At 45.8% G+C, this 25,837-nt stretch overlaps 1 protein-coding gene across 1 annotated transcript in view; it reads left to right on the forward strand.

Annotated features, from left to right (window-relative positions):
* The window catches only part of LOC142907784 (tripartite motif-containing protein 14-like), a 32,130-nt gene extending 15,484 nt beyond the window's left edge, over positions 1-16,646 (forward strand). The window contains exons 4-8 of the mRNA XM_076057581.1: positions 4,659-4,754; positions 6,537-6,770; positions 7,840-7,862; positions 8,960-9,096; positions 11,235-16,646. Coding sequence (XP_075913696.1) covers positions 4,659-4,754; positions 6,537-6,770; positions 7,840-7,862; positions 8,960-9,096; positions 11,235-11,842 — 1,098 coding nt within the window. The 3' untranslated portion in view covers positions 11,843-16,646. The remainder of the gene's footprint in view (positions 1-4,658; positions 4,755-6,536; positions 6,771-7,839; positions 7,863-8,959; positions 9,097-11,234) is intronic.
* Positions 16,647-25,837: the final 9,191 nt, after the last annotated feature.

Consider the following 25,837-nt stretch of genomic DNA (forward strand, 5'->3'; position numbering starts at 1 on the left):
TGGTTTTTAACCTTTACTGCAGCCTTGCACCCCTTTGGTTTTAAATCGTGAAAATATCTCTTCTCTCTTCTTCGGGGTTGTCCATTGTATCCGATGATGACCTTCCACCTCTGCCTCTATTTGTGGGATTTTGTGTGACTGTGAAGTCCAATCCTCAACCCACAGCGTCTGCTACAGACAGAGCAGGCAAAGTCGCTGATTGGAGGTGTAGGTATGGTTCTGGCTTCACGTCTCTTGAGACGCTTCCTTTTCCGTAGCTCACTTCGGTCCTCTTCGAGCTTCGACACTCTTTGCTGGCACAGCTGGCTCCAGATGGAGCATTCTGCAGTCATGTCCTCCAGCTGGCTAGGGTTTAGGCTGCACTTTTTCATGGCCGTCTTCAGTTGGTCCTTGTAGCGCCTTTTCTGGCCCCCTGTAGAGCGGTGGCCTAGGTGCAGCTGGCCATACAAGACCTTACATACAAGATGCTCCTTTGGCATCCTGATGACGTGACCGAGCCAGCGGAGTGTGTGCTGGATGATGGTAGCCTCCATAGTGATGCAGTTGATTTTTCAGAGTATCTCAGTTTGGGGCACTCGGTCACGCCAGGTTATCCCCATGATGCATTGAAGACACCGAATATGGAAGGCCTCAACCATCCAGATGTGGCGACTGTACAAGGCCCTGGTCTCACAGCTGTAAAGGAGTGCTGTGATGACCATTTCCGGGTAAGCAGATGTTTTAGTGTATAGGCTGAGGTCCTTGTTCTGGAATACCCTTTTGCTGAGCCAGCCAAAAGAGGATGACACCTGCTTTACTCGGTTTTGTATTTCCCTTTCAATGCTGCAGACGCCAGACAGAAAGCTGTACAGGTACATAAAGGATACCACTATTATGAGTGGTTTCTCAAAGACGGTGATGGTGGGCGGATAAGGTGGATTAGTAGATGCCCACTGGCATACTACTTCAGTCTTCATGATGTTCACCAAGAGACCCAATCTATGATATGCACTTGCAGCAGCTGTAAGCGTGGCTTGCAGGATCTCTGGTGTGTTGGCCACGAGCGTGCAGTCATCAGCATACTGCAGCTCGATGACAGGTTCAGATGTTATTTTTTTGACAGCTCAGAGCCTCCTGATGTTAAAAAGTTTGCCATCCAGCCTGAAGTCCACTGTAACACCACTATTCTTCTCAATCTCCTTGTGCAGTAGCGTGTTGACACATAGGAGGAAAATGTTGAAGAGTACCGGAGCAAGGACTCATCCCTGGCATATGCTGGTGCACATCCTGAAGGGCTCGGACTCCTGGCCTCCTATGGTCACCCCTGCCATCATCCCCTCATGAAATTGACGCAGGATATTGACACATTTTCTTGGACAGCCAAACTTCAGCAAAACGTCCCCCAGAAACTCCCTGTTAACTGTGTCGAAGGCCTTCGGCAGATTGACAAAAGCCATGAAGAGGTCCTGGTGCTGCTCTCAACACTTCTCCTCGAGCTGCCATGCTGTGTTAACAGGAGCACTGTCTACAGTGCTCCTGTTTAGCCTGAAACCACACTGTGACTCAGGCAACAGCTCCTCTGTGACGTTCTGCAACAGTCTGTGGAGCGTTACTTTGGCAAGGACCTTGCCAGCAACAGCCAGTTGTGAAATGCCACGGCTGTTGCCACACATGGACGTATCACCCTTGCCTTTGTAGATGGTGATGATGTTTGCGTCCCGCCATTGCTGGGGGATGATTGCATGCTCCCAAACTTGAGTGATGAAGAGGTGTAGTGCTCGGATGCAAAGGTAACCTCCTTGTTTGAAGATCTCCGCAGTGATTCTGTCAGGACCTGGGGTCTTGTTTTCAAAAACTTTACTGCTGACTGAACCTCTGTGAAGGTCGGTGGGAGATCCAGGTCTTGAATAGTGGGGCAGTCAGGTAGTTCATCCAGAACAGAGTGGTCTGCAGGGGAGGGTTGGTTGAGAAGGGCTTCGAAATGTTCGGCCCATCTCTGTGTGATCTTTTTCTGGTCCTTTATGAGGGTCAGGCCATAAACCGATTTCAGGGTAGAGACAGAGCAGTTTCATGGGCCATAGATGGTTTTCACTGCACCATAAAAGTTGTGCATATCATTTTTGTCGGTGTAGGATTGTATTTCGTTCACCTTCGATACCCAGCACTCGTTCTGCAGGGCACACATTGTAGACTGCACCTCCTTTATTATTGCTCGCCATCGCTGCCGAAATGTGTCTGATGTGGGTTGTTGATTATAGCACTGTGACCTTTGTGCATATCTTTGAGTAAGGAAGTTATTGGTGCAGAGTTTTAATCGAACCAATCCTTGTGTCTTATGCGCTTGTGGCTGAGGGAGCCGGCTGCTGCCTCATATAGCCTTGAGCTGATAGAGGACCACTTTCCATCAATGGAATCCTCTGCGCTTAGGAGAGGCTCAACGTCTTCCAATTTCTCAGCCAGAGATGATCAAGGTCGTTCCGGACCACAGCATTTCAGAGCCGGGCACAGTCAAGTTGCTTCTTTCCTGACTTTTGGAGACAGGAGAGCGCACTCTCATCTGTAGTTTGGTCGTGATAAGTCTGTGATGAGTCCAGCACTAAGCACCTCTCATTGCACGGGTGAATAAGACATTTTATATCAGAACGTCTCACAATGATGTAATCCATTAAGTGCCAATGTTTGGAACGTGGGTGCTTCCAGGATGTTTATATTTGTCTTTTAGTTGAAATATGGTGTCCGTGATGGTGAAGCTATGTTCAGCACAAAGGGTCAATAACATCATGCCATTTTGCATAAGCTTGCGCAATGCCATGCCTACCAATAACTCCACTCCACACCTGGTTGTTTTTTCCCACTCTAGCGTTGAAGTCACCCAGCAAAAATATATCATTGCTGAGGATGCGACGGTGGGCCTCATCTGGTGCTTGGTAGAAGCGATCCTTAACCTCGCTCTCTGATGGTAAAGTCGGTGCATAGCCACTTATAAGTGTGGCATAGCGCTTCTTTGGTAGCGAGAAGCATACCGTAATGAGTCTCTTACTCATGCCAATCAGACTCTCTGTGAGATTGAGTAGGAGACTGTTTTTTTTATTTCAAATCCCACACTATGTCGATGTTGTCCTCTTTGGAGGTATCCGTTCCAGAAGAAGGTATAACCCTGGCTGCCCTCCTTCAGGGAGTCTTCATCCAGGAGTCTTGTTTGGCTAAGTGCAGCAATATCAATGTTTTATCGCTTAAGTTCTGCTGGAACTACGGCAGTTCTTCGATGGGGTCTCTCAGTGTCCCGGTCAGCATCCAATAGGGTTTTTACATTCCACGTTGCCAGTTTAATGGAGATTATTTTCTTATTATATTATTGGGTCTTTCAGTAAAGTCACTTAGATAGGTTCAAAGAAAATAACCTATCTACGTGACTTTACCGAAAGACCCAAGAATATGAATTCCAGCAGTCACGGAAACTTTAATTCAAGATTTATATTCTTATTGTGTTTTCGACTGCAGACTGGAACAGCCCTATAGGTGCGGTTACCTATCCACATAAGTTTGAGTTTGCAATGTTTAGGCCACCTTTTCAAGGCCCCTCCCCATGGGTGATCAGTGCGGATCCTATATAGGACTACTCAGTCACACAGAGGTCTGCTGAGAGCAGCTGCAACTCAGCCCCAGCTGCTAGTGACCAAATGCCCTGTGCCGCTGGCGTGCAGGGGTCTGACTAGGAGCTTCGGATATGTTCGTACCTACTCCCGTCGCCACACCACTCAACGCCGCCAGACTTTTGTCCAGTTTTCCAAATGCTCGATTCACAGAGGCAGAAGTGGATACCTGCGCAAAGAGTATATTTAGAGTGCGGTTGAGGGTGCGTAAGTCCCAACAGCACTTCTTCACTGCAATAGGGTGGAATCCAGTGCAAAGGGAGAACCCAGGATGACTGGCCCTCTTCCACAGTTGCAGGAGGCTGCCGGAGCTCCAGTCTATCGGAGGACCGCCTTTCGCGCGCCACCAGCACGTTGCTTTAATCTCAGGGTGTGCTCCCCTAGCTTTTGTCTTCCCAGACTTATCCACAAGGCAGCGGGAACACGGCTATAGACACAAAGACAGATACAACATTTTTTTTATTGTAATAATGTTAATAAATACATAGGTTTGAAGAAATATAGTAGTGGGACTTGCATACCTGTGCTTAATTTGTGTTCAACGATTTAGCTTCTAAAAACATCTGGCATGTCTCACACCCCCAGAAAGGGCATCTCGCACCCCCAGGGGGTGCGTGCACCCCAGGTTTAGAACCACTGGTGTAGTGTATAGCGTAGTGTATAGTGTAGCGTATAGTCGTGTCATGAATAGTAGTGTAGTATATCATCATCACGATCCATGAGGCAAGATAGCCCGGAGTAGGTGCCCACTGCACTTTTCTTCACTTGTTGTTTCCACTTTCTCCTTTGTCTTGAAGTGCAAATATGGCTCAAGTTAGTGGCTACATTTTTCTGGCACCAATCCCCTGATGACGCTTTCTTCAAGCCATAATTTTCTGTGTTTGGTCTTCCTCTCTTTCTGGTTCCTTACATTTTTTCTGAACAACAACAACAACCCTTTTCATTTAATGGGTAAATATCGTGTATGATTTAAATCGTTTTGCTATAGGCTTTTTTTGTTTGGTTTGTTTTCTTCTTCTTAAACAGGAATCCCTATCGCGTTCACTCCAACAACTTATGATACATAATGGGAAAGTTGCAGCAAGATTGAATATACTGAAGAACACGGAAGCCAATGTAGAGGTGAGACCCAATAACACAATAACACAAATTCCCATGAAATGAAGATGATTGATGATACAAATAATCGATTTTATTACCCTTCCTGGCAATAATAATAATAATTATAGAGTTGGTGTTTACGATGTTCAAACAGCAAATGACACCAATTATATAATTCACTGTGTAACAAAATTAGTTTTTTTGTTCCTGGGTAGTAAGTAAGCAAAGTTTGTGGGGAATAATAGCCATTTTCTATACTTTTGAGGCATAAGCAATTAGAAAATAACACTACCCAGGAACAAAAATCGTGTTACATCGTGAATTATCACGACAAGGCATGATCAAGTCTGCACCAACCACAACATCACACTTGTGGTAAAACGTAAAAACAAACGTGCTTTGATAGTAACATACCCACTAGCTTTGAAACAGAAAAAAGGCAGTTATATTGGCCAACTCGAGCTATTGATACTTTGATATTTGCATTGTCATCGTGCTGTGTTCGCCTTTTGGCGTTATACTTTGGTATAACACCGGGACCCATTTTTTTACCAGTATCACTGATTGTCGTGCACCAATATCAGGATGATCACCTTGATACATCTGATGGTCATCTTGAAAAATCTTGATTCTGGTTGCAGGTCAATCAGTTCCAAGGAGAATGCCTACTTTATAATCAAAGCAGTTTTTTTTGCATATTTTACCACAAGCATGGTGTGTGGTTAATGCAGACTTGATGAGGCCTTGTAGTGATAGTCGCTGTCCATTTCGGTTTTTGGGTGCCCTCGTGGCTAGGAAATGTTATCTCCCATGCCTCGTATGCAGGAGGTTGTGGGTTCGATCCCGACCCTGAAGATGCCTGCTGCTGTATCTTTTGAGTTTGGTTCTCTCTCTCGCTCTCCTCATGGTTGTGTGGATTTGTCTCCAGGTCCCCTGTTTTTTCCGTACACATTTATAATCACTGTCAGGCATTTAGATTATTTGACTGCTGCTTTAAATTTCCACCTGATGATAATAAGCTATTTGGTTGAGCTATCAAAAAATATGTTTGAACATCTTAACACCTCGTATTTTTATCAGAAACAGTAAAGCCTATTCTTACGTAATTTTGTCCTTCCTCCACGAATTCCTTTGTTTAGATCAATACCTCACATGCTCATTTTCGTGCTGCCCTTTGATTTAACACATTAATACCGATTCCACTTCATGCCGATATCAAACCAGCCACCACCCGACATAGTCAATTAGTATGGTGGTTTGTCATGCCAATAAAACGTGCCAATTTGATATTTGTTGGAGAGTAAAACCCCCCACAACATTTGCAATTCATATACTGATGTTTCGCCAGTAATTATAAACAACCAGCCATATCAGGTGACAGCCATAATTGTGGAGAAATCCCCCTGTTTTGGTCTTAAATATAGGAGAAATAAATGTGATGTCAATTGTGAACCAATCAGAAGAGAAGAGGGGGGTTAATATATTAATAAAAATTGCAATAGACATCTACTATTGGTTGGGTTTTTGCAAGCTGCCGTCATGCTGGTGTGGCGTGTTGCTGATGCTCCTACCAGCTAACTGTTGGCGAATTGAGCGGCAGCTCCGTCAATTGTTCTTTCTCGCACGCCACAGAATGTCCAATGCCCCTTCGCCTCCGCCAACCCACACTCTCATCCACGTGGCGAACTTTGGACGAATGACAGCTCGCAACTCACGTGGGTCATGCTCATCCATGCAGCGGTGGTACTTGTAGCTAAAACTGTAATCTTTTCACGCGAAAATTATATTCTCGTCCCATTTCAGGGAACGTCGGCAGCTTTTGACAAATCCATAGACGACGCTTTTAACGCTGCAATCAAGTCCCTCGAGGAAGAAAGGGCCACACTCAAGCAGTTGGCGCATGCAGAGCAGAGTAAACTATTGGGCCTAATCCATGGCCAGATGGCGCCCCGAGAGAAGATGGTCGCTGAGATGGTGGCTGTCACCAAAGAGGTGCAGGCGGCTTTGCAGGAAACGAATCACGTGCGGGCTATCCAGGTACGTGGAGAACAGAGGGCACCAGTAGTGTGGAAATCGTCAATAGCACCTTCTGCTACTGCTGCTGCATTGGCTGAACGAATACAGTGTTAAAAGGTCGCGTTCATGACACACACACAAAGAGCCTGCCACGAATGAACCACACAATGCTTTTGGTGATCTCGTCAAGGAGCTGTATACCACCATCACGCGAACTCCTGTCATCCTCGCAGCAGCAGCAGCAGCGGCGGTTATTGGCTCAGCCGTCGAACAAAAGCGGTCAACTCTTCATTTCGTGGCATTTTCAAACACGCTGCTTCTGCGGCCATCTGGGAAAATGTTTCCTTCTGATATTAGGAAGCCACTGAGAGCTACGATGCACCTTTACATCATCTAGATTGACAAACCCATTTCTTTAGTTTAACACGTAGGCTTTTTTTGTTGAAAGAGAAACCCTATTTTTGACTTAAAACCATTAAATTTGTATTTCAATTTTTTAAGTAAAGTCTTAGGCTCGCAAACCAACTGACCTGGAAGAACTAAAACATGGTATTGTGAATGCTGAGTCATCATGCATGCCTACAGCTGTGTTTTAAAATGTTTTTTTTTTTTCTGAACGATGGGCAACATATACAAGTTTATTAATAATTCGAGCATATCTAATCAATACCATAACATTAAATAAACTAAAACGTAAATGTCTATTACGTGCAGCATTCATATTAAATTCATATCAGCATCTCGAATGACAATACAGATATTCTTGGTTCTTTCGGTAAAGTCATGTAGTAGGGAAACAATTAAATAATAAAAATATAAAACAATAAATTCTCACGACATTTTGACTGCGACACAAGCAATCATCATCAGGTGTGAAAACCTTCTACGTGACTTTACCGAAAGAACCAAGAATATGAATCCCTGCAGTCACGAAAGCTTTAAATCAAGACAATACAGATATTCAACTTTTTTTTGGTGTAGTATTCATTTTTGTACACTCCGTATATCAACATGAGATGAGGTTACCCTGAGATGGTGACCAGCTTACCAATGGATGTCTCACGCGTGCACCCCTGTCCCTCTGTCGCAGGTGAGCGGTGATTTGGAGAGAAGGTAGGTCGCACACCTTCACGTCACTCCACCGCCACTCAACTCCCCAATCCCAGTTTAATTGAACATTCAAGATCCATGTTTTACTGGTACCACGATGGTGAATAAATAATATGCTCACTTTACCCTTCCCCGCAATGATAACACCGGAGTTGTATTAATATGTCGAGACACCTACGATCACAAGGCCATCATCAAGTTGTGTTCACCCGCACATCATGCTTGTAGTGAAATGTGCAAACACACTTCCATCATAATAATCTATGCATTGTCCTTGGAAATGATTGGCCTACACCAGAGCTACAGTCTCCTTTATGGCCTTGTCATGAAGGAAGCTGTATTATTGCCATACTTTTATTTTATCATCATCATGATAGTACCGACCCTGACGCCTGCTGCTGCATATTAGGAGTCTGCATGTCTCTCTCTGTCCTGGTGGTTGCGTGGATTTTTTCTCCGGGTTTTCCCTCCACATTTAGAAACATGCATCTAGACTATTTAGATTTTTTTTTTTGCTGCTGTAACCGTCAAATTTCTAAGCCTCTTTGTTGAGTTATCATGTGTGTCCAGGTAGCTTTAAAAAAAAGTTATTACCTCAGTGGGCTTTGCCTGGTAAAATCGGGTTGGTTTTGTTTTATTTGTATGTGTTTGGGTCATTTGTTTTTTTACCTTTCTTGTACTTTTCACTGCGATCATGTTTTTTTGTATTGTTTGTTTTAACGTTGTTACCCGTGCCTACTGGACATCTGTGAAAAAGAGCTTTATACCTCATCGGATTCCTCCAGGAGGCTGTTGCTCTGGTGCAGGCCAATCAATTTTGAAGACAATGCATACATTATTATTATTATCAGTGAACGTTTGTTTTCATGTTTTACAACACGCATGATGTGTGGTTCACCCAGACGTGATGATGCCTTGCAATAAGGGGTGTGTCTATTTAGTGTTTGAACATCTTAACACAACTCCTGTATTATGATTCTTATTCTTACCGGGAAGGGTATTGCAAGCCTATTCTTTGTAATCATCTTGATACTGGCCAACAAAGGTTTTCCCATAGATCCACGATATTCTTATTCCTTATTTGTTTCTTCCACGTTCAGGATAATGGCCGTGATGATGAAGAACCCGCCAAATGACAACATCGTGACTAGAGACCTATTTTCATCCTTGCATGGCCTGCTGCAGAGTCTCTCCCCCAGAATCTCCAATTGGAAGACAGAAAACGCGATGCTCAGAAGTAAGTTTGTGTGCGTGCGTGCGGTGGCACAGTGGTTAACGAGTGGCTGCGTTGCGAACCAGGCGACCCAAGTTCAATTCCCGCTCATGGCCACCAACACCAGTGATGATTATATGAACCGGTCCTGGGCCCCCAGCCCCCACCCCAGCTCAACTCATCCTCAAATGAGTACCTGGTGTGGTGTGTAGTATACATCGCCACTGGGGAGACAAATGTGCCCAGGTCTGGTGATAGCCAACCACCCCCTCAGCGCTGCTCGATAACAACACTTGCCCCTGCAGACTGCTACAGGCTATACAGGGGATATTTTTTATTTGGCATCAAAGTTGTGGAATAGAGAACACACTTAATAATAATATAATGAATAATAATTTACATTTGTAAAGTTCTGCATTTAATCCGTAGATCCACCAATGCGCCCCTGTGTATGGAAAGCCAGGAAATAAACAGAACCTGCAGAGGGCAAAAGGCCATAACTAGGCAGATGGTAAAGGCCAATTTACCCATTCACTCACCCACCTCACTCACTCACCCACCCACCCACTCACCCACCCACTCGCTCACCACACCTCACTCACTCACCCACTCATTTACTCACTCACCCACCCACACACTCACTTACCCACCCACTCGTTCACCTACCCACCCACTCACTCACCCACTCATTCACTCACCCACTAAATTACTCACTCACCCACTCACCGAATCACTCACCCACCGTTCCTGTTATCTATTTTGATAACGATGAAAACGCTAATAAGTGGTACATCTGATGATCGAATCTAATTAAACACGTATATTTATATAGCCCTTCACTCCAGGCACTTGATGAACATGGCTTACAACACGGTGACACAGAATGGAATCGTGTAGTAGCGGGCTGCCAGGTGGTTCTACTCAGGGGATCACGAAAGGGACTACAGGGGAGGGAAGGAGTGGAGGGGTGAGGAGGAGGGAAGAGGACGAGAATGGGTAATGGAGAAGAGGTGTTGAGGCTCTAACCACCCTCCTGCTATCCGGAGGCTCACTGCCATGTGGGGGAAGTGGGATGCCCAGATCGCGTGCTGACTGAACACGACAGGTGCAAGCAGCTATTTCGCAAATGGAAATATATAAATGAAGGGAGTTACCAGATGCGTCAAACACGAATCTCACATTAATGTGACTACGTCTATGTGACCACGCCATCCAAAAACAAAGGAAAGCTTCTGCCGCCTATGAATTCAGAGTTTGTGAACGAATGACTGCGACGACGTGAAGAGGCGCAAGAGAACGGGCGGCAGCGGTCCAGGCGAGCTACAGGAGGGAGAGGGGTGTTCCGTCAGCACGCAAACGACCTGCTGTGGAACACACCGAATCACAAGCGGGGGTGGTGGGGGACGCTGGTAGACAACCCGAATGGACACTCGAATGGGGCGCAAATGAGCGTGGAGAGGTCGCATGCATAGAATTGCACTGAGAGACAGAAAGGGTGCCGTAAGCATTACAGAGAAAAAGTGCAAAGGTTAGTGGCATCACCTTGACTTGGCAGGGAAACTTTTAGGGGGTTTGGGCTTTGGGCAGTTTACGTCGACTAGCAGGACCGATGGGTGATGTTGCAGACTAAGAGACAGAATGGCAGCCCAAGGTGGAAATGCACCTAAAAGGACACTCTCCCATGGAGATAGAGTGATAAGTTATCAGTTTGTGTGATGAAAAAAATTATATGCATTATTACCCTTTCTGTAAAAAAATAATAATACTACAGGAGGTGTTAAGATGTTCAAACACCAAATAGACACACCTTTTGCAAGGAATCATCAAGTCTGCATGACTCACACATCCTGTTGGTGGTAAAACATGCAAACAAACACGCTTTGATGATGTACACGCTGTCCTTGTGTATATAGTTAAGAGACAACCCAACGGTTTTGTTTTTTGGCGATCGCACTCTTCGTACACCCCCCGAGTACCCGGTGTAACCACGGGCAGGTGAAACCTCTACTTAAACCCAAGATCTGAAAGGTGGCAGCGTAGCTGTTTGGGATTCTCCAGCACCGTTGTTTGTCATTGTATCAACAACAGCAGAAGCAGTCCACCAGCTAAGGGAGCCGATGACTAACCGCTGTCCTTTCCGTGTGCGTTCTATGACCGAGAAGATTTCAGGAGCCCAACCCTTGATGAAGATACGCTGCACTACCAACTGGACGCCGACGACTGTGGCAAGGCCCTGAGCCTGTCTCGGCCCCTCAGGAGGCGGCGGGACGTGACGGAGGGCTGTGAGGCGTTCTCCTACTGGAGGCAAGCGCTGTGCGAGGAGGGCTACACCTCCGGGTTGCACTACTGGGAGGTGGACGTCAGCGAGTGCGACGAGTGGTGTGTGGGCGTCTGCTACGGGTCGATGGAGCGGAGCGGCAATACCAGCGATGCGGAGCTGGGTGAAAATGCCGAGTCGTGGTGCATCAAATACAGAGACGATGATGACGACGACGACGATGGAAATCTGAGTGCCTTTCACGATGCAGAGCAAACCGACATTGAAATCAGCTGCGATGGTGGCCGTAGTGGCTGCCACATCGACAGGGTGGGCATTCTGCTGGACTGTGACATGGACCGACTGTCATTCTATGATGTTTCACAGGCACGGGTCCACTTGCACACCTACTACTTTGTGCAATATGATGGTCCACTCTTCCCTGCGTTCAAAGTGCTAGACGGCAGCATCAAAATAGCCACGTGTCCACGCTCCTGCGCTGGCCTCTGCTAGGCTTCTCAGGAGAGGTGACGTGGACCCAGCATCAGAGCACTCTGTGAGCATTGCTGTTTAGGTTAGCCGTTCTGGCACTGTTGCTCCCCTGGTTGATTACTGTCATAGATGTGCACTGTTCACGTCACCGTTGAGATAGATTTCTATAGACTCGCATAACTATCCACAGACTTAGTTCAACACAAATAGACTCAAATATCGACCTATTGATACCCACAGATGCAAATAGATACGCATAGACTCACATATATACTTATAGACTTGTATACGTACCCACAGATTCACGTACAAATCTACAGTCTAATATAGATAACCAGATATTTAGATGAACCCATATACTCACATAGATACCCACAAAATCACATATAAATTAATAGACTCAAATATAGACCCATATTCTCACATAAATAACCACAGGTTCATGTAGAAATCAATGGACATACATAGATACCGATATATTCATATAGATACCCATAGACTCGCATAGATACCCATATACTCACATAGAAAACAATATAAACTCATGGCGTCATACAGAGCCTCATATACCTACGTGGGAAGTTGTGCTTATATGGTTGGAATCTCGGTTCCCAGGGACAATTATATTACGTGTGTTTGTGGACCTAATGGAATGTTTCGTTGTGGATGAGAGGCTCCCTCTCCTCTGTCATGAGATGGACCAGTACTGCCTGGACCTCTGAAATACAGGCGGACCGGTGAACCGGTTCTGGCTTCAATAATTATGAGGGGTCGACAGCTCTCCACTCGGCGTAGGAAACTGCCAAACAACAGGGATTGCCACTTCTTTTGAACAAAATAATGAAGGGGGTGTGGGAGCGTGGCGGTGATGTCTAAGAAGCTGTAAGTTACAGTGTTGTATATATAGGCCTTTTTGCAAAATTGATATTAAGAATGATTTTGCCAATATATATTTTATTAATCATTGATGGTGTCGCTTGGGGGCGAAAGGGGGTGAGATAAACCCCCCCTCCCCTCACAGCAGCTGCCTCTCACACTGGAACCAGGCAGCCGGAGATAAGCCATAAAATATAATAAAACCCAAAAGAAAAGAGAAGGGGGGGAATTACTAATGAGACACGGGGGAAATATACGTAGCCTCAAAGGCCCCCGTTTTAAGAGCACAGACAACCAGGTGCCACGAAGGAACAGGCAAATTCTACAATAATTTGCCTTTTCGTTTCTCTTAATACAACGGTTAATGTTCAGAACTTAGCGACAAAATGAGTCGACATAGACTGACAACACAATCACTCCGATTAAAAACAAGACTACAGTCTACATAGTGGATTATTACTTCTCATACATATCAATTTAATACTAATGTTATTCACCTTTAATTCTATTACCTTTTGCCGTCTACATGACTTTACAAAAACCAAGGGATATTTATTCCAGCAGTCAAGAAGCTTAACTGAAACTTAGCTATACCTCTAACCTCAGGACATCAAAATATAACTCGAGTTTAACAGCACAGATCCCTGGATACACACGGGGGAACAAACGTTAATAAACCCTATGAACACACGTGAAATGACAATGTTAAATCACGAACGTGGAAAACATAAACCAAATAATGATTATAAAGAGTTAAGCCAGGGGTCATCCAGGGGAGATGGGGCGAGGTGGGTCGATCACGTGACCAAGAGAAAAGGATTCCATAGATGAAGCCTCCCGGCCGCCTTGTCTCCTAGCAGCATGGGGCAGCAATAAAACCACAAAGGGAGAGACCACGACCCCCATTGAGATAGACAAAGGTGACACCCGACCGCGAAGGAAGGAGCCAGGCCTTGAGGAAACAACTTATCACCCCAATAAGTAGAACAAACACATAAATACCCAGACGAGGGATGACAAAAACTCAGCAACAAGAATATGCAAACATTATAGACTGCCAAAACACTCACTCCGATTAAAAACCAGACTAAAATCTACACAGTGGGTTATTCTAAAACATATTAATACTAATGTTATACTTGGTTCTTTCTTTCACGTAGAAGGGAAACAATAACATAATAAAACTGTATGTCCGGAATCCCTGGCGTCTACAAACTAAGTTGCCTCTGTGGTAGTAGTTACATTGGAGAAACCAAACGACATGTCTCAGACCGCATTCGTGAACACAAAGCAGACCTAAAACACAGTAGGACCAACACCTCGGCCGTGGCAGATCACTGTTATAATTCAGTAGGCTCACATGACATTGACTTCTCCAAGACAGAGGTTCTTTGCAAGCCATCTGGCTACCATGAGAGATTCGTTCATGAGGCTATCCACATATACAAACACAGAGACAATTTCAACCGAGAAGATGGATTATGGCTTAGCAATCATTGGAAGAATTTGATAAACCATTTCGGGTCTTAATTGATTGTTCATGCTTATGGTGGCTTTCAGACCGCATCCATTATTTTCGTCTCCCCCCTCTTTTCCGAACATAGATGGACTTGTCCATCTGAACAAACTGTCAAATCGCTCTCCGTGCTGCTAACGTTAAAAAACTCCACTTTTTTCAAATTTTCTTGCTGTGGTTTTCACACCTCATGATGATTGCTTGTGTTGCAATCGAAACGTCGTGAGATTTTATTGTTTTATATTTTTATTATTTTATTGTTTCCCTTCTACGTGACTTTACCGAAAGAACCAAGAATATGAATCCCTGCATTCACGAAAGCTTTAAATCAAAATACTAATGTTATTCACCTTAAATTCTCTTACATATTGCCGTCTACATGACTTTACAAAAAACAAGGAATATCAATTCCAGCAGTCAAGAAGCTTAACTAAAACTTAGTTATACCTCTTAACCTCAGGACATCAAAATATAACTCTAGTATAACAGCACGGATCCCTGGATACAGACGGGGGAACGGAAATTAATAAAACCCTAGGAACGTACGTGGTAATACAATCTTAAAACACGAATTGTGGAAAACAAACCAAATAATTATGAAGAGTTAAGCCGGGGGTCATCCAGGAGAGATGGGGCGAGGGGAGTCGATTACGTGACCAAGATAAATGTATTCCATAGAGGAAGAGTCTCCCAACCACCTTTGTCTTCGAGCAGCACATGATAGAATTGCATACGCAGGCAGAGGGCATCTCTTATAAATAAAAATCAAATGCCACGATGGAAGCACTGTAAACACTGCCACAAACATACCTTGAGTCACGTACAGATCATAACTATAAAGTGGTACGGTATCAAGCTATAGGAGGTCAAATAAAATGTTTAACTTCAAAAGCCTCAACACACCCCTTTGTGAGAGGCAAATGAATGTCACACCTGGAGGGAAGAGAAAAGGGGGGAGGGAACTCCACCAGACAGGGGAACCCCCCCTCCTTCCAGATTAATTATTGCAGAGGGTGGAGAAGAAGGACGCACTCGGGAGCAATCTGGAGCATCTGTTTCCCTTTGATGGTGGGATAGCTGAGGAGGGGGACGAGAATCAAGCCAGGGTGAGACTTAACAGATGGCTTAATAAATGAGAACACACACACATGGACACACGTACAATCCTACCCCCCCCCCCCCCCGCAGCATAGAGTGAAATCAAAGGAAGTTCCGGTCCTTTGTGAGAAGGCGAGCCAGAGGAAGAAATTTTGGCATAAAAAACAGACACGAGCCATACATCGCTATCACAGCTACCAGTGGCAGAAGACGGCGATCAACTACAGAAGATGACCAACCACAGAAGATAACAGCCAGCCACCGAGGGCGATCAGTCACCGAAGAGTTCTGTGACGGCGGGAAACGTCAAGCAATCAACGTCGAGAAAGGGCGGAAAGCGCCAGGCATCGACCAAGCCAGCATCGCAGAGAACCAGCTGCACGCGCAATCGACACCGCCAGAGAGACGGAGCAGGAGAGAGCACGCCGCAGCGTCACCAGCGCCACCAAGCAAGGGTGTCAGCTGCCAGCGGACGAGCTGCGGGTGCTACCTGACGACAGGATCATCGCGCACCGATGGCGAGCGTCGTGCCAACTCTTCTACCCAGCTGTGGACAGAACTACTGTAGACCTGAGGAAGAGGGAGAGCCAAGCTGCCCGTATGATACACACACACCCACACATTACAACGCAAAGAATTGATCAAGAAGACAAACCAACCGCACATAACACATACCCGGACTAATAGTAAGAAGACTCATGATAAGTGCGTCAAGTATCAACTGATAACGAAGAACACGGCTGCCATTGGGTTACGGGGAAACGGTCACTTAGAAGTATTTTAGTAGTTATTTTTCTTTTGATTTGCATAAATATTATCAATGAATTCATCGATGAAAACTAAACGTTTAGAAACCTAGGTTACGAATCTACACACTCACAGGGAGAATATTGTGTTGAAATCTTTCTTTTGAGCACAGAATCTGCCCGCGAATTTATTGAAGCCTTAGCCAATTGATAAGTATTTGCTGGAGCAGGCATACTGCCGCACACCATTGTTCCAAATATTTCGTTAATTATGTAATCTTCCCCATGAATTCATTGCCGTATATGTTTTGCCTTTGGGACATGTTTCTTTATTGCCTTCGTATGAATATCGTTGCATGATTTTTTTAAAGGACTTTTTCCTCTCACCGTGTATGCTCGCTAACAGTACAATCGAGGAATAATCGATTGTGCTGTTACCCAGTTAACAAACGTGATCATTGAGGGTTAAATGTATGGATCAAATTAAGAGAACATCTCCAGGAGTACTGTGTTGACAATTCCAAGCATAAGAGTTCACATATTAGAGTGTTAAGGTTTTGTTTAGAAATTAAAATTGCTTAACACAGAAGTGTCTGCGTGGTGCCTTCCTAAGTTCATGCATAATAATCTTAATTATAAGAACTGTATCCTGCGGTGAGATTTGAATTTGGAGACCTGACATAAAAACACTAAGACATAATCAGTAAATGTTAAGCGAGAATAATTGTATTATACAGATTGATAATACGAACCTAGACAACGAAGCCAAGCATAATCTCGCATACTTACAGCACACCTGAAAAACTGCATACAATTAATTGTATGATCCCGATTGATAATACTACCCTCGGCAACGAGGAAGGGCATAATGATCATAACGGTGTGCATTAGCATAATCGCAAACGTAATACGATGATACATTCTTGATTAGCATTATTTATGCACATAATTACATAAATTAGTATAAATTCAGATAATTACGCATTTCCCCAACTTCATTTTTATTTTTGGATTATTTTCAAATTTTTAAGATCCGCATATACAACAACAGGCTACTGTGGACTCGCCTCCCTGTCAACACGAGGTGAGAAATGGTAATGGTTACTTATGCCCCCACCAAAAATGAGCATCAGTAGAGAGATGCAGACAAGGCTGATGAGTCAGATGCCTTCTAAAACCTCCTGTCCCAGGTGCTAGCTAAATTTCCCCCTCAGGATGGAGTCTTCCTGTTGGGTGACTTTCATGCCCGAGTGGGTCATGATGCAGACACCTAGATTGGAGTGATCGGAAGGCATGGGCCAGATCAGCTCAATATTAACACTAAGAGGCTGCTAGACATCTGCGCAGCTGATGGGCTTGTAATTACCAACACCCTGTTCTGGAATCGGCGCATCCACACAACATTATGGATGCACGCCGGGTCCAAGCAAGAACATCTGCTGGACTATATAGGGGCTACCGTGGAGCTGATCTGCCCACTGACCATTGGTTTCTCATCTGTAAGATGTGCCTGCCAGTCACACAGTGGCCTGGTATCAGCTAGCTGAGGATAGTTGCAAGTGGCAATTTCAACATCGCTTGCAGCTGGGGTTGGCAGCATCTCCCATCCTAATGCGGAGGGGAAATGGGTGAGGTTCATGACTGTGGCTCATGCAGCTGCAATAGCTGCATTGGGTATGCAGTCAACACCTCCCCAGAGACCCCAGCTTAAGAAGGAAGTGTTCCAGCTGGTTGAGAGAAAACGACAGGCTGACTCCCGTTGTCTACAACATCCAATATCAGAGAATGAGGAGGTTTACCGCAGCCTTAGCTCGGAGATTTGAAGAGACATGCAGTGCTGTAAGGATGAGTGGTGGCTGCGGGTTGCTGACAAGATGGAATCTGCCTCAGTAGTCCGAATCACGAATAACTAAATCCATCAATAAATTAATTTGCAGCACCTCACCTATTACTATCCTTACGAGAAAGAACGGCGATCCAATCTCTGACCCCTTTGAACAGGTCTGTAGGTTTGGAGAGCATTCCTGTGTGGTCTTGGGAGAGAGTAAGTCCCTCAGCCCAGACAACATCATGGGACGAGGTGGAGATGACCCTGATAGAGTTGCGGTGCCTAAAATATTGGCCAAATTAGCCACCCCTTCTGAGTGGTTAGCTGAAGTGTCATCTGTGGAGGAAGTACGAGGAGTGATCCGGAGTCTGAGAACAGGAAAAGCGCCGGGCAGAGACGATCTCCCAAGTGAAACGCTGAGGGAGGGTGTCATCTGTGTGCAACTGCCCTACATGACATCATCACAAATGTCTGGACCACAGGATGCTCTAGTTGCCCCCCTCTGGGAAGGATTATTAATCAACATCTTCCCATGCACGCTGAGGAGATGCTTGCAGAGCCCAATGTGGTTTCAGAAAAGGGTGGTCCTGCACAGATGCCATATTTTCTGTCCGTCTGCTGCAGCAGAGGTGTAGGGAATTCCCACAAGACCTACATCTCTGCTTTATTGCCCTGGTCAAGGCCTATGACACCATTAAGAGGCCTGGACTCTGGGCTGTTCGTGCTTTCGGAGTCCCTGACTCTCTGCTCACAATCATTAAGAGACTTCATGATGGTGTGCAGGCCCAGGTAAAGCTGCATGGCCGGGAGTCAGAGCTGTTCCCAGTACACCTTGGGGTGCGACAGGGATGTCCTCTGGCTCCCACATTATTTAACATCTATTTTGACCACGTAGTTCGTAAAGCCTTCAATAGCTGTACCGGGGGAATTTCCATTTGGTACAGATATAATGGGAGGCTGATCGATGCCCGGTTTGAGAAGCTTTATATGGCTGTACCAAAGAAATTTCAATCTGGTACAGATACAATGGGAGGCTGATTGATGCTCAGGTGTGGTCGAGGGATGGCTCCCTATTGGTCAACCATGTTATGTATGCCGATGATTTGGTAATTGCTGATCATTCAGAGGAGGAATTGGAGGCCCTGATGCTTGACCTGGAGTGTGCTACTAAGTGTGCTGCTAAAAGGTGGAGCCTTACTATCAGCCCCAGAAAACACTAGGCACCTATACTCTTTGGTTCTGGGTATTTTGTGCCATCAAACATTCCACTTCCTCAGCTTCCCATTGTTGATGGGGCAGTTGTGGAGAGAGTGCAGAGTTTTCTCTACTTGGGCAGTGTGCTTATGACCAGCTTCGGTTTGACAGCTGAGGTCTCACTCTGAATTAGCCGGGCGGCACTATCTTTTCATCAGCTGCATAATGCTGTGGGGAAGCTACTTGTTCTGTCGCTCCACACAAAGCTTCGAGTCTTCTCGGCCACAGTCATGCCCTCTCTTCTCTACGCTTTTGAAAGTGGACCCCTTTATTGGAATATATGTGCTGGTTAGAAACATTCAACTTTCCTGCCAACGATCCATCCTGGGTTTAACCAGGCTGGATTGTGTGAGGGGCTCACAAATCCTCGAAAGATCTGGACACATTCTCATCAGTGAGCTCCTCTGGCAGGTAAGGTTGTGTTGACTTACGTAGTCCAAATGCCCAGCCACCGCATGGCCAAGCAACTTCTGTTTGACCAGATAGAGGAGGTTCAACGAGCATTTCACGGCCTGGAGAAGAGATGCACTAATGCGGTTCGGGATGATGTTGCACTGATTGGACTTGCCAAAGACTGGTGCCAGCAGTGTTAAGATCGGCCTCGATAGAAGAGGCTAGTGAAGGATGCTATTGGGCAGTTGGAGGCAGTTGCCCTCAAACAACAACGGAGGACAGAGGAGCAATGCTCACAACAACAAGCAGAGCGCCGGGTGGCTTAAATGCAGCAAGTTGGCACAGTATACATCTTCCAATTATCTCAGTCATTCAACCCATGGCACCTGCGAGCCTTCAACACTTCACGTGGCCTTACAGTGCACCTGGCCTGGAACAGGCGCCATGGTGACATCACCATCAGTTTGTGGCGAATGGCGGGTATTGGTAATAGTATAACAAACTGTGGGGAGCGGTATTGTAGCGGTTAACGACCTAAATTACGACCCCGGCGACCAAGGTTCGATTCCCGCTCAAGGCCACCATCAGTGATGATTATTTGAACTGGTTCTCGGCCTCCCCTAGGTTGACGCAGTCTCAGTTGAGTACCTGGTGTGGTGTATAAATACTTCCACCAGGGAGACAAAGGCGGCTGATGTGGTGCTCACCCACCCCTTCATGTGCCGTGCTGGTCCTCATGCTGGTCCTCATACGTGCTACTCACCAACACCACTTATCCCAACAGTCTGTTGAAGGCTACATGGGGTCTATTTGTCTTTGTAATGGACTAACTACCTGTGATACAACCGCTGCATTCAAGCTCTCCGAAGAGTTTTTGTTTTGTTTTTCACTCATTTTTTAAGCACGATGTTCAATTTTGGTTTTAATTCCAAGATTATACTCTCACGACCAGTGCTGTATTGTGATTCCAGCTTAACCAGTTTATTGTGGATGAGATCTTCTTGTGTAGATATAAAGTACAAAAATAAGTTAAACTATAACCCTCCATCGCCACCCGGCAGTAGAGGTGATCAAATCAAGGAAGTTGTTGGCCAACTATAAACTAAACTAAAACTATTTTAGTAATAGGTTTTACCCTTTTAACTGGCACAAAAACTGACACCTTTATTCAAGGCATCATGTTTGCAATAACCACAAGACAAGCAGTCAAAATGCAAACAAAAAAGACAACTCTGATAATAATATGCATTGTCCTTGAATTTGATTGGTCCACACCCGAGACAGCTTTTCTTAGAGCCTAGTCTCCATTGGTGTTGGACCAGAAGACGCCAAAAGGCGTACAACTAAAAAAAAACAGCACACTATCAGAGTATTGAGGGCTCGGGGTGAGCATGTACATTATGAGACCTCCTTTGCCAGTAACAAAAAACTATTTTCCCAGCTAAGGGACACTGAGCTATGTAGGTCGTTTTTAGAAGCTACCTGACCACAAATGATAGCTCAACCAAGTGGCTTATCATCACGTGGAAGTTTATAGCAGCCAAATACTCTGAACGTGTAATTTTGATTCTAAATGTGGAGGGAAAAACCGGAGAAAAATTCACCCAACCACAACAGGGACAGAGAGAGACACACTCGCAAACTCGACATATACAACAGGCTTCAGGGACGGGATTGAGCCCACGACCTCCTGCATACCAGGCGAGGGAGATATCATCTACCTTGCCACCGCGGCGCCCCAACTGGGATGTTTTTTTTTTATTCCCCACGTTTCGTTGGAGATTACACACGGTATAATGAGACAAACACAGCAGCTCTTTTTCGCGTGAAACAGCTTCCAGATCCACGTCAGTCAGTATGTGCCATGATGTCACAATGACAGCCATGTGGTACATTCTGATCTATTTTTATCAATGCGTCACAAGTCAGGGCCTTGAATAATCATGATGTAACTTTAATTATTATTATCCTCCGTTTTATCTCAGATGCCAGGCTACCTCATTCCACGAAGCACCGTGATGAGCTCACTAAAATAAAATTTCCTTCAGCAGATCGGAGAAAAAGGAACTCTATCCTCTCTACACAATATTGAATATGATCAATATTTTGTTGTCATCTGGAGGGAAAATTTACCTTCCATTTGTCTTTCCCATCATCAATGGCGTTCAAGGTTACTGCTTTTAAAGTGCAACCATTTTCTTTATGGTATTCAGTTGGTGCCTCGCGGTGCTTTTAAAATTAACTAACAATAATAGCCAACTTAGGCACTGCAACAACAGTGGCCCGGATAGATTTTGAGGACCATTAATGAGATTTAACAAAAAGCTATTTTATTTTTGATGTTCAACCGTATTTGCTGTTTATTCTCTCTGAACTGTCATTCTTAAACATGTTTTCTAAGTTTTGATGTTAGGTTAGTAACACGGAGTTAGTCTGTTCTGCTCTCCAGTTTCCTTGGTGAAAAGTGTTGCCCAATCCTGGCCATCTGGCTCAAAAACTTACTGAAATAATGAACAATAATCAGAGTTGATTGCTGGCTGATTGGTTGTGATTGGCAGGTTAGGTTAGTGGTTTGTGATTATATTGAAGTGTATTGTGTGTTATAAAGCTGACGTTTTAATGCCAGTATGACTTTAGTTTAGTGTTAATTGGTTATTAATAGGGTTAATTTAATAATTGTTTTGAGGATTATCATTGAGGGATGAGTGATACAGTTTGATTGAAGAGGTTGTGTTTCTTTGCTATAATACACGATCAATTGATTTATTTAAAATGGCTGGAGTTATTTGTTCCCATTGTGAATTTAGTGCTGAATACTCTCGCGGTTTCGTGCCAAGTTTATCGAGGTACAGAGGTCGGCCAATTGCACCCCCTGTGGCGGCTCGACCATTGACGGTTGACCGCGAGATTTGTGGGGGCTACCGTCCCCCGCCATCATCGAATTGTCGGGGCCGTTGTCTCCCGACTCCCCCGCTACATTCGTCCCACTACCCCCCGGCTGTTCTGTGAGGTCCGGGCTACTGGCCTCCACTTCCTCGCCCCCCTGTACCCCCAACTTGGTTGCTGACCGCGTCGGCATGTTTCAATCGGTGAGACCGCCTGCTCTACGCTTACAACGCGCTACGCTGTTCAGTGGCGGCGTGCCGTGGTGAGCGCGCTCGCAAAGTAAAACCCCGTCCCGCATGTGAACAAACAAGTATGGCTCGCCGACGCTTGATTCCCTCACACACACGCTCTACGCGCTCAGGCAATAACAAACACGACGCTGCTACCTGCCGAGTCCCGTGCACCAATCACACGCGAGGGAGTGGGGAGTCGTGGGTGGGAGGCCACGGGTGTCTGCCGTGCGCGTGCTGCTGATTGGAGGGGGTCACTTTGCTCCGATTTAAAGGGCCGTTTCAACAGCCGCGCGAATACGCACACGCCAGGCGCTTAGCTCGCTACCTCGCTATAGACAATTGCGCAGGCTCGCGACCGCAACACAGTCACACAGGCACGCGAGCGCTAAGTGCTACTGTTAAAAACCCGACAGGTACGCCAGCGATAAATACCACCGAAAACAGTTGCGTAGGGAGGCGAGCGCTAAGCACTACTGTAAACAATCACACAGGTATGCGAGCACTAAATACTACCGAAAACATTCGCGTAGGCATGCGCACGCTGAACACTCCGCCTCGTGGTAAACAACCGCACATGCACGCGAACACCAAGCACGCTCTACCCTCCTCTTCACACTCCCAAAGACCACACGACACAGTTTATCCCCCTACTAGTTATTTTATTTACCGCGAGTAACCCGTTAAACTATGCGTGATTGTGTGAGTCAGCAGGCCCTCCTAGCCTATCCTTCGGGAATCCTAGGCTCAATTTATCTTGCCTATCGCTCCGCTCTTTACCCTCGATTAAATCATTCACACTCACCTCTCTCTTACTTATGCTTACTTCCACTCTGCTGCGCTGAAAGCTGTAGACGGGCGAGGCTGTGGGTCATCTCCGTAGGGGGTTGAGCCTGGCTGCGCTGAAGCTCGTCACACGGACGTCTCGAACGGCTGACTCTCCTGCTCCAAGGCCCGTGATGATTTGAAAAACTCTGCCTCGCTACCCTAAGCCTCCGCATTTTATCCACCCTATCACGAAGGCATTCCGTGGTGCTCGTACTCGCCCACCCGTGCCCTTTCATATTCGGGTCTATAATCCCACCTATGACAAAAGGCATTCAGATGCTTCTGCACCCTTCCCACCCTGTCCATTTAGAGGCTTGGCTATTCTTGTCCCTTTGTTATCTAGATCCCTAATTCTGCCTATAACAAAGGCGTTCCGCTGTTCCCACACCCCGTGCCGCCCTATCCATTCAGATGTCGGAATGGTCCTGTCCCGTTGTTATTTGGATCCAAAATCTCACCTATAACAAAAGGAATTCAGATGCTTCCGCACCCGTGCCACATTGTCCATTCAGAGGCTTGGCTATTCTTGTCCCTTTGTTATCTAGATCTCTAATTCTGCCTATAACAAAGGCGTTCCGCTGTTCCCAGAACCCGTGCCGCCCTGTCCATTCAGATGTCGGAATGCTCCTGTCCCGTTGGTATTTGGATCCGTAATCTCACCTATAACAAAAGGCATTCAGATGCTTCTGCACCCGTGCCACCTGTCCATTCAGAGGCTTGGCTATTCTTGTCCCTTTGTTATCTAGATCCCCAATTCTGCCTATAACAAAGGCGTTCCGCTGTTCCCACACCCCGTGCCGCCCTGTCCATTCAGATGTCGGAATGCTCCTGTCCCGTTGTTATTTGGATCCGTAATCTCACCTATAACAAAAGGCATTCAGATGCTTCTGCACCCATGCCGCCTGTCCATTCAGAGGCCTGGCTATTCTTGTCCCTTTGTTGTCTAGATCCCAAATCCTATCAAAGGCATTCTGATCTGTACCCCCCTTGGCCTCCTGACTCGTGCTTGTGTGTGTGTGCTTTCACTCACGGTGGCTCAACGGCCTCTGCCGTGACCACGTAACTTTAATATCAGGTCACGGCACTGCGGTGCATGTCAGCCTCGGGGGTAGATCGCCCAATTGCCCGGCCGCAGGAAACCATGAAGGCTTTCTTCAATTAGCTCAGAAGAGGCGACTCCGCTCCCACTCAATGTTCATTCACACGTGATGGAAGGCATATCAGTCAAAACGTTGGACATCGTGCAATTCACAAACTCATACTGGAGAGCTGCACAGCACAGCCACTGAAACCTGCGCAGTCGTAATGGCTACATTGGTTGAAGTCTCCTTGCTGCACCACATGAGGAGCTAAAAAGTTGCCTGGCACGCGTTTGTATCAAGCCGGCTGTCGACTGCATGCCACGGGGCACTGGAAGTTTTTGGGAGCTACTGGAACGCCACCTTTCCTGCAGATGCTTATCCTGGATCCCCACTCTGGCACGACCCAGCCGGTTTATACCGGTGTCGAATCCGGTCCTCCCTTGAATACCTTTCTTTTCTCCCCTAGTCCATCATCATCATCGTCCTCCTGCTGCTACTGCCACTCTCTGCCCCCGGCTCCCATCTATGAACAGGCCTACTCCAACCCCTATCACTACCCCTACCACACTCTCTATGATTACCCCTACTCTTATCACACACCCTATAACTACGCCAACCACTATCACTACCTCAACCCCGATCACTACCCCAACCCCTATCACTACCCCTATCACTACCCAAACCCCTATCACTACCCCTACTGACACTACCCAAACCCCTATCAGAACCCCTACTAACACTACCCCAACCCCTATCACTACCCCTACTAACACTACCCAAACCCCTATCACTACCCCTACTAACACTACCCCAACCCCTATTAACTACCCCTACCAACACTACCCAAACCCCTATTACTACCCCTACTAACACTACCCCAACCCCTATCACTACCCCTACTAACACTACCCCAACCCCTATAACTACCCCTACTAACACTACCCCAACCCCTATCACTACCCCAACTGCTCCTTAACCACTCCCGCCTGTTCTCCTGTCACCATAACTACACAACCACCACTTTTAATCCCCCGTATTTATTATCTCAACCACTATCATCTCATGTACAATTTAATAACTGCTGTAAAACACCTTAGATTAAGGCGCTGCTATGTAGTCATTAATATAAACTATAAGAATAAGGGGCTGCTATACATAAATTGTGGTATTCCAGTAACTTATATAGCAGCACCTTTTTCTTATATCCTCTATATATGTCAGTGCCTTATTGTTATATTTTATATAGATTTATATACAGCAGAGCCTTATTCGCATATCT

This window comes from Petromyzon marinus, chromosome 83 (genome assembly GCF_048934315.1).
Source record: "Petromyzon marinus isolate PM22_M1 ecotype Great Lakes invasive population chromosome 83, UKy_Petmar_22M1.pri1.0, whole genome shotgun sequence".
Classification (NCBI taxonomy): Eukaryota; Metazoa; Chordata; class Hyperoartia; order Petromyzontiformes; family Petromyzontidae; genus Petromyzon; species Petromyzon marinus.